This window comes from Podarcis cretensis, assembly GCF_951804945.1.
Source record: "Podarcis cretensis genome assembly, chromosome: 12".
In the NCBI taxonomy this organism is placed as follows: Eukaryota; Metazoa; Chordata; class Lepidosauria; order Squamata; family Lacertidae; genus Podarcis; species Podarcis cretensis.
Window position 1 is genome coordinate 60,527,778 of NC_137181.1, and position 18,691 is coordinate 60,546,468.

General features: G+C 42.6%; 1 protein-coding gene across 6 annotated transcripts in view; it reads right to left on the minus strand.

Annotated features, from left to right (window-relative positions):
* TPK1 (thiamin pyrophosphokinase 1) overlaps nucleotides 1–18,691 on the minus strand; it is a 260,760-nt gene that overhangs the window by 195,484 nt on the left and 46,585 nt on the right. For 5 of the 6 annotated variants that reach the window (XR_013832110.1, XM_079947657.1, XM_079947653.1 and 2 more), the window contains exon 3: nucleotides 17,618–17,692. The exons of the other annotated variant lie outside the window; for it this stretch is intronic. Coding sequence is in view for 4 of the 5 variants with exons in the window: in XM_079947657.1 (XP_079803783.1) it covers nucleotides 17,618–17,692 (75 nt within the window). In the remaining variant the exon portion in view is untranslated. The remainder of the gene's footprint in view (nucleotides 1–17,617; nucleotides 17,693–18,691) is intronic. 6 annotated transcript variants of the gene reach the window in all.

The following is an 18,691-nucleotide window of genomic DNA, read 5'->3' on the forward strand; positions in this document are numbered from 1 at the left end:
GACAATTATCTTAAAACCAGATTGTATGTCTATCCAATTTACTTTCTGTTGGTGTTTGTGTGAGAAGCACTATTGGGGACCAAACTCTTACAGAAGCTGGATCATCCCATTGCAGAAACAACATCTGCTCATACTACTGAAAGAGGCATCATCTGCAATTGGATGCACAGATGTATGCATGTCTGATTATTTCTGTAGTTACTATATGTGAGAATACCCAAGAGACTCCATAAACTTTCTTTGTATAATAAATGAAAACAATAGGTAAGTAAAAACCACAAAAGTAAAGACATGGCTCCCCAAATCTCTTTTCTGATGAGAGCAGCTTTTGCTGTATTTTTACTGTATTTTGGGTTTCTATGGAAGCCGCCCAGAGTGGCTGGGGAGGCCCAGCCAGATGGGTGGGGTATAAATAATAAATCATTATTATTATCATCATCATCATCATCATTATTATTATTATTGGAAATCAAGGGCCCAGAGTCTGGAGGAAGAATGGGGAGGCTTGAAGTCCAGTGTGAAGTTTTCACAGTCTGTTGATTTGGGGAGCCATGTCATCAGCTGGTGCTGGTCCACTGTGCTTCATTGAGTCCAGGGTCAACAAAGCCGTCTACCAGGAGATTTTGGAGCACTTCATGCTTCCTTCCACAGACGAGCTTTATGGGGACGAGCTTCATTTTCCAGCAGGACTTTGTCACCTGCCCACAGTGCCAAAAGTACCAAAACCTGGTTCAATGCCCATGGGATTACTGTGCTTGATTGGCCAAAAATCTCGCCTGACCTGAACCCCATAGAGAATCTATGGGGCACGGCCAAGAGAAAGACGAGAGACATGAGACCAAGCAATGCAGAAGAGCTGAAGGCTGCTATTGAAGCATCCTGGTCTTCCATAACACCTCAGCAGTGCCACAGGCTGATAACATCCATGCCACGCCGCATTGAGGCAGTAATTGATGCAAAAGGATCCCAAACCAAGTACTGAGTACATGTGCATGCTTCTACTTCTCAGAGGTCCAATATTGGTCTATTTGCAATCCTTGTTTTGCTGATTTCATTTAATATTCTAATTTTCTGAGATTGTTAATTTGGGGTTTTCATCAGCTGTATGCCATGATCATCACAATTGTAACAAATAAAGGCTTGACATATCTTGCTTTGCATGTCATGAGTCTATCTCATATATTAGTTTCACCTTTTAAGTTGAATTACTGAAATAAAAGAACTTTTCCATGATATTCTAATTTTCCGAGTTTCACCTGTAAATAATGAGAAGAAGAAGAAGAAGACGATGACTCCAGGGCGATTTACAATGCTAAAAACACATTACAGAACACCAATGCTAAAAGCATAATAAAAAGCATACTGATTGATGCACCTGAGTTTGCTCCAGCTGACCATCTGTGGCTCTGCACTTGACAACGCATGGGATCCTCACCTGCCCTGAGCCAAATCCCTCTGAGTGGCCACCACCTCCTCCCAGACCTCAAGAGCCCCATGATCCCCACCGGGTCCACTAGCGATCTGGGCTGTGTTCCCTTGCCTGCCTCAGCCTCCTGGAGTGCACTTCCCACTCTTCCCAGCACCTCAGAGCCCACCATGCCCACAGAGACAGGGGCATCTCTGGTTCTGGTGATGTCCCCCCTCCCCTGGCTCCTCTGAACTGTCAGCTGCCCCTGCAACATCCCCTGATGTCCCATGAGTACCTCCTAAGTCCCCCACCCGCCTTCCCCATCTCCAGCTTGTCCCAGTATGTCCCAGTTGCGGCTACCCTCCACACTGGGATCCTCTCTCTTCCCCTTCCTCAGTGTCCTGCCGGCTTATGGCACACTGCCACCTTCAATGGTATGAATCGGAAGCAGGTAACAGGAATGTGTGGGGTGTGGTTTGCACCTGTGATGTGCATGTGCTGTATGTGTGTGGAGGATGCATGTGCTGTGGGGATATGTGTGCCAGACTCAGTGCACCCACTTTGGCCATGTCCACCCCTAGATTGCAGTGCGTGGGAGGTTTGGCCAGGAAAAGAAGTTAGCAGCCCCTGATACAATCAGTGCTCAAGAAGTGTGCTACCCATTTTTGGACTGGTGTTCCAGAGAACTGGATCCACAGCAGGCACAACCACAACAGAACTGGGTGGCTTGTTTTTATTTTACCTATTTTCATATACTAACCCCACCTTTCTTTCCTGATGGAACGCGATGTGGCCTGCATTGACTTCCCAGTCCTAAACCTACTTTGCTTCAGAATAGTGGCTACATTATGTTCCCTTGGAATCATGAATCTAAAAAAAATGCATCAGTTTTGAGGAGAATGAAAACCTGAGAACTTGAATAAAGCCACTCTACTCTACAGCACCTCAAATATATTTTACATTAAATCTATAGGGCTGTTGAAATACGTTTCCGTAGATCACAGATCTCTTACACATCAGGCACAGTCTGATAAAAAGAAAAGGAACTTCCACCCCCTTAAGTGTTGCTTAGCTATAATGCTGAATTTTATCAATATAGAAATTGAAAAAAGAGTTCTGCTGTCTTAAAGACAAAATAGCCAACCATGTTAAGTGATGAAGTAATAAGAAAAGAACACAAACACACACAGAAAGGGGTGGAGCTCAGATCTTCCACTATGTCGAAGTTTATTCATATATTTCATCTGACATAAAGCATTATCGAATATGAGATTCAATACTCCAGACTTCATATCCCCATTAAATCTCTCTCTCTCTCTCTCTCTCTCTCTCTCTCTCTCACACACACACACACACACACAACCTCCCACCCCACTGATTATTGCTTGTAGACCTAGGTCAAGCTTCCCCCCCCCCTCAGGTTTTCCTGCTCATACTATCTGATCTGAATTGCAATTTTTGTGAAAGCACGTTCATTAAACGTAGTCCCACAAATGAGCGGTATCTTCAGTGTAGTATACTAACGCCATCTACATGACACAATAACAAAGCAATCCTGTGTACTGGAAAATAGAAGTTGAAAGCCTACATTATTAGATGCATTTATATTATCTTTTGCATTCACTTCCCTTATAATTCTCTGCAAAGGGTTTTAATTATGGCAAATAAGCACTAATGAAATCAAGGAAGCAGAACAAAAATCAGTGTGTAAATGCCAAAGAGAGTAATTAAGTATTATTAATAAGAGTGCCAGCATTAAAGCGACTTTGCAAGAGAAGCTTTCTGAATTTTTATTGAATTACAATTTACAAGCCTTTTCTTTCATTCACCCTCTCAACAATTCACATAACCATTTTCCAGATTCTTTTCTTAGCCAAGGATATCTGAAATGGCCTTTTATTTTCAAGAGAACCTGCCCTTCTCCCATACTCCTTTGCCAAATACGTTGCTTTCTTAGGAAGTATAAGGAAAGAGAAGCCATTTCCTAGCACGAGCCTGGGTTTCTTACAACCAAAAAATCCTAGACGCAATCCAGTCAAAACTAAGCTCTTCTAACTCTCTTAGATGGTGCTCATTAATATTTTGGTGACAATAGCTGCTTTTCACTCATCTTCTGAAAAGGAGAACTAGCTTTTGTATTTTGTTTTCATATACTATACAGTGGTGCCTCGCAAGACAAAATTAATCCGTTCCGTGAGGCTCTTCGTATAGAGGTTTTTTCGTCTTGCGAAGCAAGCCCATTGACAGCTTAGCGGATTAGCGCTATTAGTGGTTTAGCGGCTTTTAGCGATCAGCTGTTAAGCGGCTTATCAGCAGATCAGCTGATAAGCGGCTTAGCGCCTTAGGAAAAGGGGGGGAGGGGAAAAAACCTGCAGGAACTCGCAAGACATTTTCGTCTTGCAAAGCAAGCCCATAGGGAAATTCGTTTTGCGAAGCGCCTCCAAAACGGAAAAACCTTTCGTCTAGCGAGTTTTCCGTCTTGCGGGGCACCACTGTATCTCCCTCAAGGCCATGTAAAGAGACATGCAACATTGTTAAGTATTTCATCAGCCAATCAGACAACAAATTAAGTATTCTGATAGGAAATTATAGCAATTAAAAAATGGATTACTAGAAGAGAAGTCTTGTATAGGTATGGTCAAAATAAAAGGTTTTAGCACCTCAGACATAGTCCACAAGCAGTGGCATAAGCTCCTACATATTGATTTTCTTCAATAAAGACGTGCAGAAGCCATTATAATGCAGGTTGCACAAGAGGATGTATTTTTGAACATGAGGTTTCTAGTGCATCCTTTACTTGCATTACCCACTGCAGATGAAGGCGCACAATTCTGGCCACAGCACCATGAAGAATGAGAATGTGCAAGCCCAACCCTTGTTGCTCAGCCTAAGTCTCCAAAAGAGCAAATAAAATCTAAAAATATTTAATTTCCTTGCACTTAGAAACATAGACACCAGAGAGAAGGGTTCCAACCTGAAAGAAAAGGAACACTGAACTACTGGTTTTCTATGTATAAGAATGTGTTCTGTGCTCTTGCAGCCTGAAGTGGTTCAGTTGAGACACAGGCTGACTTCTGTGTCAGGCATATACTAATAGAATTGCAGAGCTGGAAGGGAATATGCAGGAATATGCAGCTGTCCCACACAAGGGGCAACTCATCTTTATTTCATTGACAGCTAACATTTTTAGATATACACTTAATTTAGGCCTACAGTGAAAATGTGCTGTGTAAAGTGGCCTATTGTTTACCCTATTTTGTCAAAAGAGTCCTATATTAATAGAAATTTGGCTGTACCAAACCTGATCTACCTTCCTCTGCCTTCATTTTAGTTAGAAAGTTCTTACTTTTCAATTTCTTTTTAAAAGACTTACAAAAGTCTTGAGCAGAATTTGTGGTGATGCCTCTCTAAAAGGGCTTTTGAGGTGTCCAGGGACTTTTGGGGTTCTTAGCACAACTGCTTTCTAACAGTCCCAGGCTAGTTATTGACAATTTTGATAGAAAGAATCATTTGTCCTACTTTACAAAGGCACAAAACAAAATCAGAAACTCACAATGGTCTTTTAAAAAATACTCAGCAAATGCCCTTTGCTACTAGGCTTCAAATAAATTCTATTCACTGCATGGATTTTACAGGATTCTGGCAAACCCCAGAGATAGAAAAAGCACTCTTAGAATGTTGCTCCTTTGAAAAATGTATTCTGAAAAATGTGTCTGTGTGCGTGGGTCTCCTCTTTAGAAAATCAACTGGGTTGCTTGTTTTTTCATCCTTTGTTTGCTTGCTTACATACTTTGGTGTATTGGATGTTGGGAGTCCACCAACTTGGTATGTTTACAGAGTATGCTTGTCTTGAATAACATTGTATCATAGAATTGTACAGTTGGAAGGGATCCCAAGGATCATCTAGTCCAACCCCCTGCAATGTATGAATCTTTTTGCTCAAAGTAGGGCAAGAGATTATGAGTCTCATGGTCTACTGAGCTATCCCAGCAGGGGAGTTGAACCAAATTAAGATAGACTATAAGCAAAGAGGTTATTTAACTCATTCATAGTATCCTCTGGTTAATAGACTGAAACATGGAAATGTGTGCTCTGGGAAGCATTTCATTCACAAACGATCCATGACTTGAGGGGAGGCTGGATCAGAAGGCAATTCTGGTGTCATCTATGAAAGAGTTGCATGGAAAGCCAGGCTTGCATATGCACACTCGATTATCCATGATCTCTGAGTAACCAGGCAGGAAAGATTTTCCTTATTTCTGCATTCCAAAATTTTATTAGTCTCAGTTACATTCCTGTCATAATAATAATCCCTTATACTGTAGCACCCTGCTTGTGGTTAACGCTTAGCTGGAATGAAATATTCAACGCAGCAATAGAGAAATTAAAATAATAATTTATTTGTCAGACAAATAAATATGAGGCACAGTGGTATATGGTTACCAAGCTCTGGCCTGGCCTCCTGCCATTCTGGCCAGCACTTATATTTCCTTAATCCAGCCCCCTTGCTCCTCCTGTGGCTGCCTCTGTCCAATCAGCCTGGTTGAAATTCCTATTGGCTGTTTGCTAGAACCAATCACAAAAGATACACCCATTTCCTTTTGCCCTTTTATGGGACACAAAGAGCTATCTATAAATGACAAATAAGTAGTAATATATCTTACATGTGTCTCAACAAGGAATCTTAATTACCAGCTCACCTCTTGCCCTCCTTGCCCTATTGCCTTCCAAAACAGATGGTTAATCTTGAATTTTTATCTTAAACATATGTCAAGGATTTTGAGTTCACATCAACATTGAGAGATCTCCTTCATTTGAAGCTTTCTAAACAAAAGGCCTGACAACCATATATCAGGAGTGCTCGATGGTGTCTCCTGTCTGGCAGGAGGCTGGGCTGGTGGCTGACTTAATTTCAGGATAGTTACAACTCTTACAACTATATGAAATAAGAATCTAGCATTTCTTAAATCCTTTGCATAATTATATTTAAGCTAATATATTTAATACATAAATAACCTTTTAAAAGGAAAAGAAATCTTAAAAGGATCTTAGTTTAAGAAAGAAACAGCTTTAGAAAAGACTTCCCAAAAATGCTCTCTTTCTGCCAGCCAGACCAGTTGCTTTTCAATTTGCTCTTGGCCTTTTTAACCTTAGGAAGAAGATATGGCTCATTTTACTATTTATCAACGCTTAATTTGTAGGGTCAGTGTAACCTTGGCTCTCAGCCTGTAATTCCCTTTTTACGACTTTGAGAATTGTTTTCTGCTATAAATCAGGGGGCCCCCTTGTCTAGGAGAAAAACATTGCCAAGGTTCTTAGGCAGCTGCTCTTCTGCCTGGCATGAACATTTGAAAATCTTTAAGCTCATTTTAAAATACAAGCCCTGATTAAACATATAAGCTTTAATAAAAATGCAGGCTTATGATTAGATGCCTCAATACAATAACTGCAATATTAATAACTTCTATTCATGCTGACACATTAAATGTTTTATAGAACTACAAGGCACAACAACATATATTTGGGGTTAAATTGGCCACAACTTTATTGAATTCAGATGCAGGTAAGCTTGGCATTGGGAGCGTATCCCTCTCAGCGCCCTGCTGAGGGTCTGAGGCATGACAGGGTCAGTTGGGGAAGATGGGACCAATGCAAAACACAGCTGGTCCCTCGCTGCATCGGTGCGGGGAGCTCTATGGCCCCTCCACTGTGTGCTTGAGGACAGAGACTTCCCTCATGACCCTGCTGTCACTGCTGCAGGAAGCAGGTGAGTCACCACACCACCCCTTCTTCAGATGTTAGACTAAAGGATTCCTCCCAAAGCCTAAACCGCCAAAGTTGTGACAATTGCTATGGGGAAGGCTAAACCTGCAGAGCAGGGGAAATTCCTTCCCAGCCCTGAAGACAGCAACCATTGTACGGCCATAGCAATGTCCGAGGGCCTGGAAAGAAAATGTTAGTCTGCAAGAAAAGAAGAGGGTGGGCTGGGTGGGTGATGCTCTGGGGCCGAGAGCAGCACTGGCTCCCTTTTGTTCTCTTGGAGCAGATCAGAGTGAAGCCTCCTCCAGTGCAAGTCCGCCACGACTGTCCCGCCCCCCCCCCAAGGGTGCCACAGATTGGTGGGAACCAGGCAGGCACATGGCGTGGCTTCTGAAGGAGGAGAAGCACCCCACCAGCTCGCAACTGCTGCTCACCTCTGTACCGGGTAAGCGGCCATTCCTGATTTCTGGCTTAACAAACTGTGCTTCAAAATAAGGAGGCAACATGAAGAATAGACAGCTGTACAGGTTCACACACCAGTGCAACAAGCAGGTGGCCTCTAATTGCCCCCCAAATATCCATAAACTTTGTTGAAGCATAAACATAAACTTATATAGTGCTCAGTGACCCATATCAGTAAGAAATCTACAGTTCTCTTCAGAGACACTTGCATGATGGTAGCGCTGCATCAGCTTTCAGTTTATGAATCAAAACAGATTCCAACACTTGTATACTGCATGAAAATGTATATAAGCATTTTGCATATTAGATTTATGAAGATGCTTATATCTTCTTGAAATGAATTATTTTATCTACCAATCCGCAAATGTGGGTTCCTTTATACACCAACTTCATACAAATTCATAAGACCCTTTGATGAAAGATTTACACATCATTCTTTAATGCACTTTTGGGACTTTGGTCAATACCTTAAACAAATAAAAACAGTGAAATCAAATAATTTTGACTGGAAAGTTGCTTCCATGGACAAATTCCAGAAGGATCACTATGCTGGTCTGTGGGTGGGATTGGGGGGGGGGGGGCAAGCACAGCACCTTCTGTTACCAAATCTGCTTATATGTTCCCATACATATGAACCCATACCTTTCACATGGGTTCCCAGAGTTGGGAATTGACTCTGGGAATCTTTACTGGAGGCAACTGATTAACACTTAAAGTTACTGTCCCTGTTGACTCAAACTTCTATTGTGGTTTTAAACTGGCCTTTTCTTCTTGGTTTCCTTCCAACCATGCTTTACTCAAACTTCTGCTGTTTTAAGTTACCACTACTTCCCTCTCAGTAGCTCTCCCTTCTAGCTCTCATGCTATAGTCACTGCCGTTGGTGCAACATGCCTTGACTTTTGCTTCCCTATCATGCAAATTCAGGATTGTGATGAGATATTATAAATCCACCAGTGGGAGTTGTGTCATGTCATTCTTACATATTTATGATACAGGGAGAAATATTAAATATATTAAATATTAAATATATTACATAATCAACACTGAGTATTAAATATGCAACATTACAGAATGGTAAAGGTGTTTAGTTCAACATAAGGCAAAAACATAGGCCACATTGCCTTTGCCATGAGTTTAATACAGTTCATCATAACATAGAGATAAAGATAGGTAGAATTTTAGTCCTATATGGAGTATTGAGGCTTGTGCTGTAGGAGTCCAGCAGAACTGTGGGAAACAAAACAGGAAGGGGGAAAGTTCACATGTAAATATTGAGGGTTCACAACTTGCAAAAGTTGTAGGTGAACAAGATTCATGAGTGAGAAAGGAAGACAGAAGTGAGAAAGATGGGATGCTATGGTTAGTTTCTTGTCCTGAAATAAATGCAAGCAGCTAAACTGGGATCTTCATGCTGAACTAACGGGTCATAGATCTACTACTGAATGCTGCTTACTTCCTTGCATAAGGTAGTGGTATTTGTGACACACAAGTAATCCCAACCAGCCTTCAGAATTCCAATTTCCTTGGATTATCCTAACATAGTTAACAATGGAGAAGGGGGACACTGGTTTTTGGTGTATCCCCCTCCCCTACCAAAGCTCCCACATGTCACAGCTTGTGGGAACTGAAGAGAAAACACGTTTGAATTTCTCTTGGGTCAATGCAGTTTCCTTCCCCTTTGGAGGAGGACAGGGAGAGAGAGTTGGAGTTTGGGTAAATGAGATGCTACCTTGCTGGCATCATGCTTCTAAGGAGGTTCATGGTGCTCCCCTTGGATGATAGGATGGAGAAGCAGCCCCAAAGCCTGAATTGCTCTGCTTGCATATTTATGAATGAGGGTAGTTTATGAAAATACTCTGCAGAGCTCGCTTTCTCTCATTACAAGGAAACAAACATCAGTGGAAGGAACTTTTTACATCAAGGAAAGTGGCACAAGCCTCATTTTTGTAAAATAAAAATAAAAATATGAGCCTGTAACAAGAAAACAAAAATTCAGTGATCTGAATGGACACACAGACCCACTTTCTGCATTGGTGCTTTTAAAATGCTTGTTCCTCTTTTAGTGATGTGCCTGGGATGCAAATGTGTTGCCAAGCTCCTGTGAATGAGGAATGCTGCTGAAATCATTACTGTCTGTATGCACAGAATGAAGTTTATAAGTTCATTTTCTGTACATGCCTTCTGAACACTAATGAGAACATACTTAGGTTTGATGTCAGGTTGAGCAGATAAAAGGGGAAATACATCTTTATGCCTTTTTTCTGCACAGACAGTAAGAATAAAGCAGAAACGGCATTCTATATACAGTATTTGCCCATTTGTTTTTAAGTAAGCTATGAAAAAGGGGCAGACATATTGGCTTATATTTCAAAAACTATATGGCTGAAAAATGGTGACCCACTCACAGCCAGATCTTTCAGTTTAGAAATGTCATAACTCAAAAAGATAAAATATGTTGCCTATCTAGATAAGAGAAATTTGCCTAAGATTAATGAAAACAATGAGGCAGAACAATGTTAAAGTTTCACCAGTACAAGGCCTTCTATCCACTTCACCGGATGAGATGCTTGGTACAGGGAACTTTATTCAGTTAACAGGCAACAAGCTCTAGAACCCCAGAACGGAAAAGAACTCCGTGACTCAGTTCCAAAGTCCATAGTAGTTCATTAAGGTAAAGGCAAGTTTATTAGGGAGCGGGTGGCACTCTGAGCATCTTGGGCTTGCTGATCAGAAGGCCTCCGGTTTGAATCCGATTGCTCTGTCCCAGCTCCTGCCAACCTAGCAGTTCAAAAGCATGTCAAAGTGCATGCCTGACAGATTTATATGGACAGGCTCTGTTGTACTTTCCAAAAAGTTAAATATCACTCCCCCCGCAAAATACTTTTATAGTTGGGTACTTTATCATACAAATGTTTTGCTGGAAGGATGAATATGCCTGCTGCAGTGCCAAGTTAATGGAGACAGCAGGAACCATAGTGTGAAATACAGTTAACTGAAATATCACAGGCAACCCCAGAAGATCTGGAAAAGGCAGAAACTCCCGTTGTTACTACTTCCATGCCAAATGGAAAGCACATACAAGGGCTGCTTATCTCACCTTCTTTTGTAAGCAAGTGACTGTCATGTGGTGAACAAAGGATACTTTAGATCTTGTGGAAAGAAGCTTTTCTGCCACCCTGACATATCTACTCAGCACCGACTTGGCTCCACGCTAGGCTCAACTGAAGACTAACTTGGGGCCCAGTTTGTAACTGTATATTGTAGGATAGTTGTCACAATAGAGCTCTCTACCACCACCCAAATAGTTAGTCCCATGCTGGATCAATAAGATACGTTATGTTCAATTTACACAGGTAAGCCTTGAATCAGGATTCAAGATGAATCAGATTGGAGAACTGGGTCAAATCTAACAAAATGAATTTCAGTATGGACAAATATAAGGTTCTGCACTCAGGCAGGAAGAATCAGCTGCACAAATATAAGATGGGGAACAGCTGGCTTACCAGTACTACATGTGAAAAGGATCTCGGGGTCTTAGTAGACCACAAGAGGAGCATGGGTCAACAGTGTGATGCAGCATCAAAAAAAGCTAATGCAATTCTAGGCTTTATCAACGGAAGTATAGTGTCCAGATCAAGAGCAGTAAAAGTACCACTCTATTCTGCCTTAGTCAGACAACAGTTGGAATACTGTGTCCAATTCTGGGCACCACAATTTAAGAAGGATGTTCACAAGATGGAATGTGTGCAGAGGAGGGTGACCACAATAATCAAAGGTCTGGAAATTAAGCTTATGAGGAACAGTTGAAGGAGCTGGGTATGTTTAGCCTGGGGAAAAAAGGCTGAGAGGAGATATGATACCCTTTTCAGATATCTGAAAGGCTGTCACACGGAAGAGGGAACAAGCTTGTTTTCTCCTGCTATGGAGGGTAGGACACATATCAATGATTTCAAGTTGTAAGAAATGAAATTCCAACTAAATATCAGAGAGAACTTTCTGAGAGTATGAGTCGTTCAGGAGTGAAACAGAGTCCTGCAGGAGGAGGTGAGCTCTCTTTCCGGGGGGGGGGGGTGTTTAAGCAGAGGTTGGATGTTCATCTATCATGGATGCTTGAGTTGAGATTCCTGCATTGCAAGGGGTTGGACTAGATGACTCTCAGGGTCCCTTCCAACTCGACAATTCTATGATTTTATGTGGCGGTTCTACATGAATACACTCTCCCACAATCAAAGTGGCTGATGTTTGCATGAGATTAAGTCAGTTAGTCAAAGTTTCTCACATGATCAGAACATCTGTATAAGCAAGTCAACCAAAGAGGAGTAGTAGCTTGACAATGGTAACAAAACTGCAGGTGCAACATATGAACTGTGATTTAACGATGTAGAAAGATAGGTCATTTTCGTAAACTTTGACACCACCACACAATACAACACCATTGTAAGTAGGGCATGGAGGTCATACTCTGCTTTATGCCCCCAAGATTTGGTATTCAGAAGTATACAAGTGGGACCTGCAACGAAGTGTTGCAATGTGGAGCGTTGCTGGTCCATACTCTCATCAAGGATGCTCCATTCCATTCGTCTTCTCACCCAACTTTCAGTTTCTTTCCTCAAAAGTAAATCAGTTTTGTGGCCACCGAGCATGCATGGAAGTTCCAATTAGCTATTATGGCTAATAGCTGTTGATAGACCTCTCGTCCATGAACTTGTCTAATCCTTTTTTTAAAACCATCTAAATTATTTGCCATCTCCTCGTTTCTGTGGTAGTGAATTCCTCAAGTTAATTATGCGTTGTAATTTAAATTACCAGAGTGGGGAGAGCGGGATTTGCAATGAACATGTTTGAGATGATGAACTGTGTCAGCCAAATTGCCAAACACAGTTCAACACTTTATCCAGCTCTAGCTCCTGCCCCCTCCCTCTGCTAGGAAAGATTTCAGAAGGTGAATGCTAGGAGTGTCAGGGTACTATAAAAGTGCTGGATAAAATACAGGCAAAGCCTCACTCTTTCAGTTCTACAAAGGTAAAGAGAAGACAATAAAATTAAAGAGATTTGGAAAGCTGGAGTTTTTCAAGAAGAAAGTGAGATGAGGGAATCGACTACAAAAGTCACTACCAAAAAAAGCTATTTAATGTCTCCTGCCGAGCCTTTTTTGCTCCCCGCTTTCCAAGGAAAAGGTCGACGGGGCTGGAGACATTAGCATACCAAAGTCCAGATCAGTATTTTTCAAACTTCTGATACCTGGAGCATTTTTCCAGACTGAATTTGCAGGCACACTTAATTCTCTTAAACTTAAAAGGGTGGCAGGGGAGTATTATTTCTTGACCACTTCCAGAAAAATGGGTGGGTTCCTTGCTGCAACTGTGGGAGAACCCAGCTGTTACTGCCTCCCCAGCACCACCCAAACTTTGGTCAGGTCTTAGGAATAGAACTATGCTTTCTCACAATGGTTCAGCTTCTTATATTATCCCAATTACGGAAATTGGGATGCGTCTGAGACTCTCTCACACTTGTCAGTTGTCTTGCTGGCTCCAGGAGGAAACCCCTGTGCATCCCTACTCACCTCACTGGCTTGGCTTGTCCAACATGCAAAACCAAACCTTGACTTAGTGAGACTGTGCAAATGTGGGGTCCTAGAAACAGAGTTCTCAGCTGCTTTGCTGTTCCCTGGTCCATTCTGCTGCCACGCCGTGCTGAACTAGGCATGTTGTCCAAATCAGACTCATGGCTAAGCTCTCTTCACAAGCTGCAACCTTCCCCACGGCGTCCCCTTTGTTGGCCTCATCATTCATTGCTCTTTCCCCCTCCTCCCATGTCTATTACTTTGCTAACTCTTTGGTATATTACTGGAATACTTGAAAATACACCTTACATTGCCTATGGGTGTTCCTGTCAGCAGCTGAACCAAGCAGGAAGGGGAAAGTCGCACCTTCCTTTTCCAGTTCAGCAGCACCGGAGGAACCATGTCTGGTGCAACCAGGCTTTCCACATGCAGTGGTCAGCTGTCTTGAGTAAAAAAGAAACAAAAAGAAGCCGCTAATGAGAGGTTTCCTCAAGGCAGCACAGAAACTAAAGGTTCTACATCAATCAATAAGCTCAATAAAGTAGCAGCTATTATGGCCTACTTAAACATTCCGTGATTAAGTTCTTCATTTATTAGAACCAAAGCTATAAAACAATCAAACCTCTTAAAAGTCTGGTGTTGACAGCATAGGAAAAAAGCCATAAAATAGCAATCCATGATCAAAAAAGCTATTAAAGATACAGATAAAACCACTATACAACAAGCTGTGGTGGTATAAATGCAGATATTTTGTGCTTTTCTCAAGGTCAGGAATAAATGAACACCTGAGAGTATGCAGTCTATCTCACGTAGGTTCCAGCGACTGCAGAAGACCCACCAGACATTTTGGCTATGGAAACAAAGTGCTTCAAGATGCAATTAAAGAATTAGAATTAGCACAAGTAAAATAGATAGCAGTGGGTCTTTGTCCACCTTAACAGTTAGCATCAGCATTTTTGCCAACTATGGTTAGCTCAATCCAAAGTTTGCAAATCTGCCTCTAAGTGGGTGAGTGGTTCTCAACTCTGGGAGACAGGCTAGTTGCCTGTCCTGGATGGGAATGCCCTCCCTCAGAGGGGTAGGTACAGTGGTACCTCGGGTTAAGAACTTAATTTGTTCCGGAGGTCCGTTCTTAACCTGAAACTGTTCTTAACCTGAAGCACCACTTTAGCTAATGGGGCCTCCTGCTGCCGCCGCGCCGCCGCTGCACGATTTCTGTTCTCAACCTGAAGCAAAGTTCTTAACCCGAGGTACTATTTCTGGGTCAGCGGCTCTGCAACCTGAAGCGTCTGTAACCCGAGGTACCACTGTACATAGTTTGGTGGTGCTCCATGAACTACTGTTGTCCCTTGAAGCACAGGAATGCCTTTCATCAGCTTCAGCTGGTATGTCAGCTGCAGCTGCTCCTGCGCAGGGATCACTTCCCCACTGCAAGTCATGCGTTGGTAACCTCAGTATTGTATCACTGCAATGCACTCCAAGTGGGGTTGCTTTTGGGTCTAGAAGCATCTGCATCATGAACACTTCTCTGATGTTCCATTCCCCCCTTGATGTTCTTGATATAAATTTTAAACTTTTGAGCAGGGGTCAGCAAACTTTTTCAGCAGGGGGCCACAGCTGAAAAAGGTTGAGGACCCCTGATCTATGGCCTTCTAAATTTGTTTGTTTCTATGTTATGTATTAAGAAGATCAAACCTACCCATTTCTCTCCATTCTGAAGGAAATCAGCCCTGAGTGCTCACTGGAAGGACAGATCGTGAAGCTGAGGCTCCAGTACTTTGGCCACCTCATGAGAAGAGAAGACTCCCTGGAAAAGACCCTGATTTTGGGAAAGATGGAGGGCACAAGGAGAAGGGGACGACGGAGGGCGAGATGGTGGGACAGTGTTCTCAAAGCTACCAGCATGAGTTTGACCAAACTGCGGGAGGCAGTGGAAGACAGGAGTGCCTGGCGTGCTCTGGTCCAGGGGGTCACTAAACGACTAAGCAACAACATGTTATGTATTTTCGTGTTTTTATATTGTAAACCACCCTGTGATCCTCATGAGGATGAAGGGTATTGTTGTTGTTGGTATGTTGATTTTTCTCTATTCTCTATTTGTCTCAAGTTTTTGTACGGATGCCTCTCAATATCCCTCCAACAGCAGTCACTTCAGCGGAATGTTCCAAATATCTTCAATAAAACTTGGTGGCAGCAGAATACAGACTACTATCAAACACTTCCATACAGCAAAAGCATTTTTAACAATGCAAGTCCTTCATAGGATGTGTGTCCCACTTTAGCATAAAAAGTACTGCAATGGTCTTCCTTTTTAAAAAATTCTACTTACAATCATTCATTAGCCCCTTTCTCAAACACTTCAAAGCAATTCTCTGCTGCAGTTGTTACGATGAACTAAGGATCAGCAGGGGTCAGCACTTCAAAACACCAGAAAGGGAATGATTAATTATTCATTTTTCCTCATTTTAAAGTAATACAGAAGACTAATTAAACAAACATCCTGTCCTTAGACTGCTGTGTGTAATATGACTCAAACAGGCCAAGTGCGGACATAACCATGGTTAGCATATGATGGAGATGACATGTCACTTATTACAGCCTCTTTGGGATCTAATTGATGTCCCTTGTTTTTCAACTCACCACCACAGCCACTTTCAGAGAACTCTACAAAATGCCTATCAACCCCCCCCCCCAAAATCTGATAATAAGAGCTAACTATACCCTCAACACCACATTAAAATGCAACAGAGGCTAATTAACAAGAGAGTCATCACGTGTTGTACTAGAAACTGGGAGGCCAAAGCCCCTCAGCCAGGAAGCTCACCAGGGGATTCACCTCCATGCTGTTGCCAGAATAACGTGGGAAGAGTGAAAACCGCAAGTGTCCCTAGAGCTCCTTGGAGGAAAGTGGGATAGAAATGTAATAACAAAAAACAACAACATTGTGCTTCTGAATTGTCTTGAGCTGCAATCCCTTGTTCATTCTGGGCCAAGTTATGCATTATATTACTCATATTCTTCAAAATGCAAAGAATCACGGAATCATGGAGTTGGAAGGGACCCTGAGGCTCATCTAGTCCAACCCCTGCAATGCAGGAATCTCAGCTAAAGCATCCATGACAGATGGCCATCCAACCTCTGCTTGAAAACCCCCAAGGAAGGAGAGTCCACCACCTTCTGAGGGAGTCTGTGACAGGGAAAACCAGCTGCCCAGCTCAGAGGGCCAGGCTTCTGTAATAGAGATATATAAGGAGCCAGGGCAGGTTCTCAGCCACAGATCTCAATGGAGCCAACCCTGACCTAGTGAGTTCATGGCTAAGGCAAAATTTGAATGGGATGCTTCCTGATCATACACATTTACTCAAAAGTAAGCCCCACCAAGTTCCACAGGGCATCTTCTTAAGTAAATGCAGTGTCTGCAGCCTGTAACAGCTCTCATAAACAGCTCTGATAAACGGATCTTGCAACAAGCCAACTTCTTTTTTAATCTCACTGAAAATCCTGCTGTGCCCCACTCTCAATTTTGTCCTGATATTGGAAACTCAATAAACGACTGCTAGAAATAGGTTCTGGGCTCAGCTCTGAAATATTGTAAGAATTCTTGAAGGCAAGAATTCCTACCAAGCATTGATTTTCACATGGAAAGAGGAAATAGCTTCAAGCATCCCATGACTTATATATCTCCAAAGACTCTGAGCTCTACATTGCTTATTCAAATCATACAGATCTCCAACAGGGAATTGGGGGAGGAACCAGCTTCTAGTGTTGATGATAAAGATTACAAGCTCTCTTTTCTATTGTAATTAAACCAGCAGAGTTTGCTGGTGACCTTTCAGAAACACATATTCCCTAAATTATAAATGGAACATTGATCCACTATCGTTTATTACAAAACTAGCTATCAAAAGCTCCAGAGAATATTTTTATCACATAAATGCATTTGTAACTTATCAGTCCATAAAGAACCCACTGGAATAAGAAATGCCGAATTTGCATAATCAGCTCACTTGCTACACAGGGCGACAAGGGAAATATTTCTCTGGCGTAGTTCTTGTCACAGTGATACCACTTCAGAGTGCTGGTTCACATAACTGAGTGCTTTCCTCACCATGGAAAACCAGATGATGGGGAGAAGCGCTCTAGCCGAGCCTCCTTTCTGACATGCTCCTCATGTTACCTGTGCAGATCCTTTCTTTTGAATGAAGAGCCATTCCATCACGTGAACCCCTTCTACACCCTGAAAAAAAATACATCCCGGAGAAGAGATTTCCCACCTCAGTGAGGTCTAGGTCCTGGATTCACACCAGACCCTGAACATGTGATATTGCTAGTGGAAACTGCTGTATGGGAAATGGCTGGGCAGGCAGTACCTTAAGCCAGGCAGCGTATAAGCAAGTGGAGAGATGCATAAAGTTATTATTACCTCTGTTCCACAGATGATGAAAATGACCTTTACTGAAAGGCTGGTTCAGAATCAGAAGGCAAATTTTCAGGTTTCCTGCAAGAAAAGATTGTATTGTTAATTCCCTGCACTACTTGGTATTCTCCTACAACCCATTTCTAGCTAATATACTGTACAGCCAGAAACCTAGAAAAGCTGCGGCATTATTGTGTATATTTTGAAGAGGACCACTTTGCTTTAAATTTCATCTATTTGTGTGTATGTAAGTATCTAAAGGTAAAGGTAAAGGTACCCCTGCCCGTACGGGCCAGTCTTGACAGACTCTGGGGTTGTGCGCCCATCTCACTTAAGAGGCCAGGGGCCAGCGCTGTCCGGAGACACTTCCGGGTCACGTGGCCAGCGTGACATCGCTGCTCTGGCGAGCCAGAGCCGCACACGGAAACGCCGTTTACCTTCCCGCTGGTAAGCGGTCCCTATTTATCTACTTGCACCCGGAGGTGCTTTCGAACTGCTAGGTTGGCTGGCGCTGGGACCGAGCAGCGGGAGCGCACCCCGCCGCAGGGATTCGAACCGCCGACCTTTCGATCAGCAAGCCCTAGGCGCTGAGGCTTTAACCCACAGCGCCACCTGCGTCCCATGTAAGTATCTATGCTCACTTTAAAGCAGGGTAAAAAGCTTCGTGGGTACATTTTCGTAATCTACTGACATTCAGTCTAAAACTAAAACAGGGATCCATTGTACTTCCATTAATACAACGTGCAGAAGACCAGTGTTCATCATACGAAGGGTAAATAATAAGAGCTTTCAAATTACTAGATTTACAGTGAAATTGGGTGGTGTGCTGCAATGCTGGGGTGCCAGGTTTAGCTTTGGGGACTGGATTGACTCCAGATTTGAAGGTCCCTCCAATAAAGTGTCCCTCTGGGTAGCCCCTGGCATCTGTTACCCCCAACCAGAAGGTTCGCTATCATCTAGAGAAAGCAACAGCGCAATGATCTGTAGTGAGCCATTTTAGATTTCTTGCAATGACCCAAAGTAGCATTGTTCCAGGTCACAGTGGGACATTTTCAATGGTGCCATCTTGCTACAAACCAA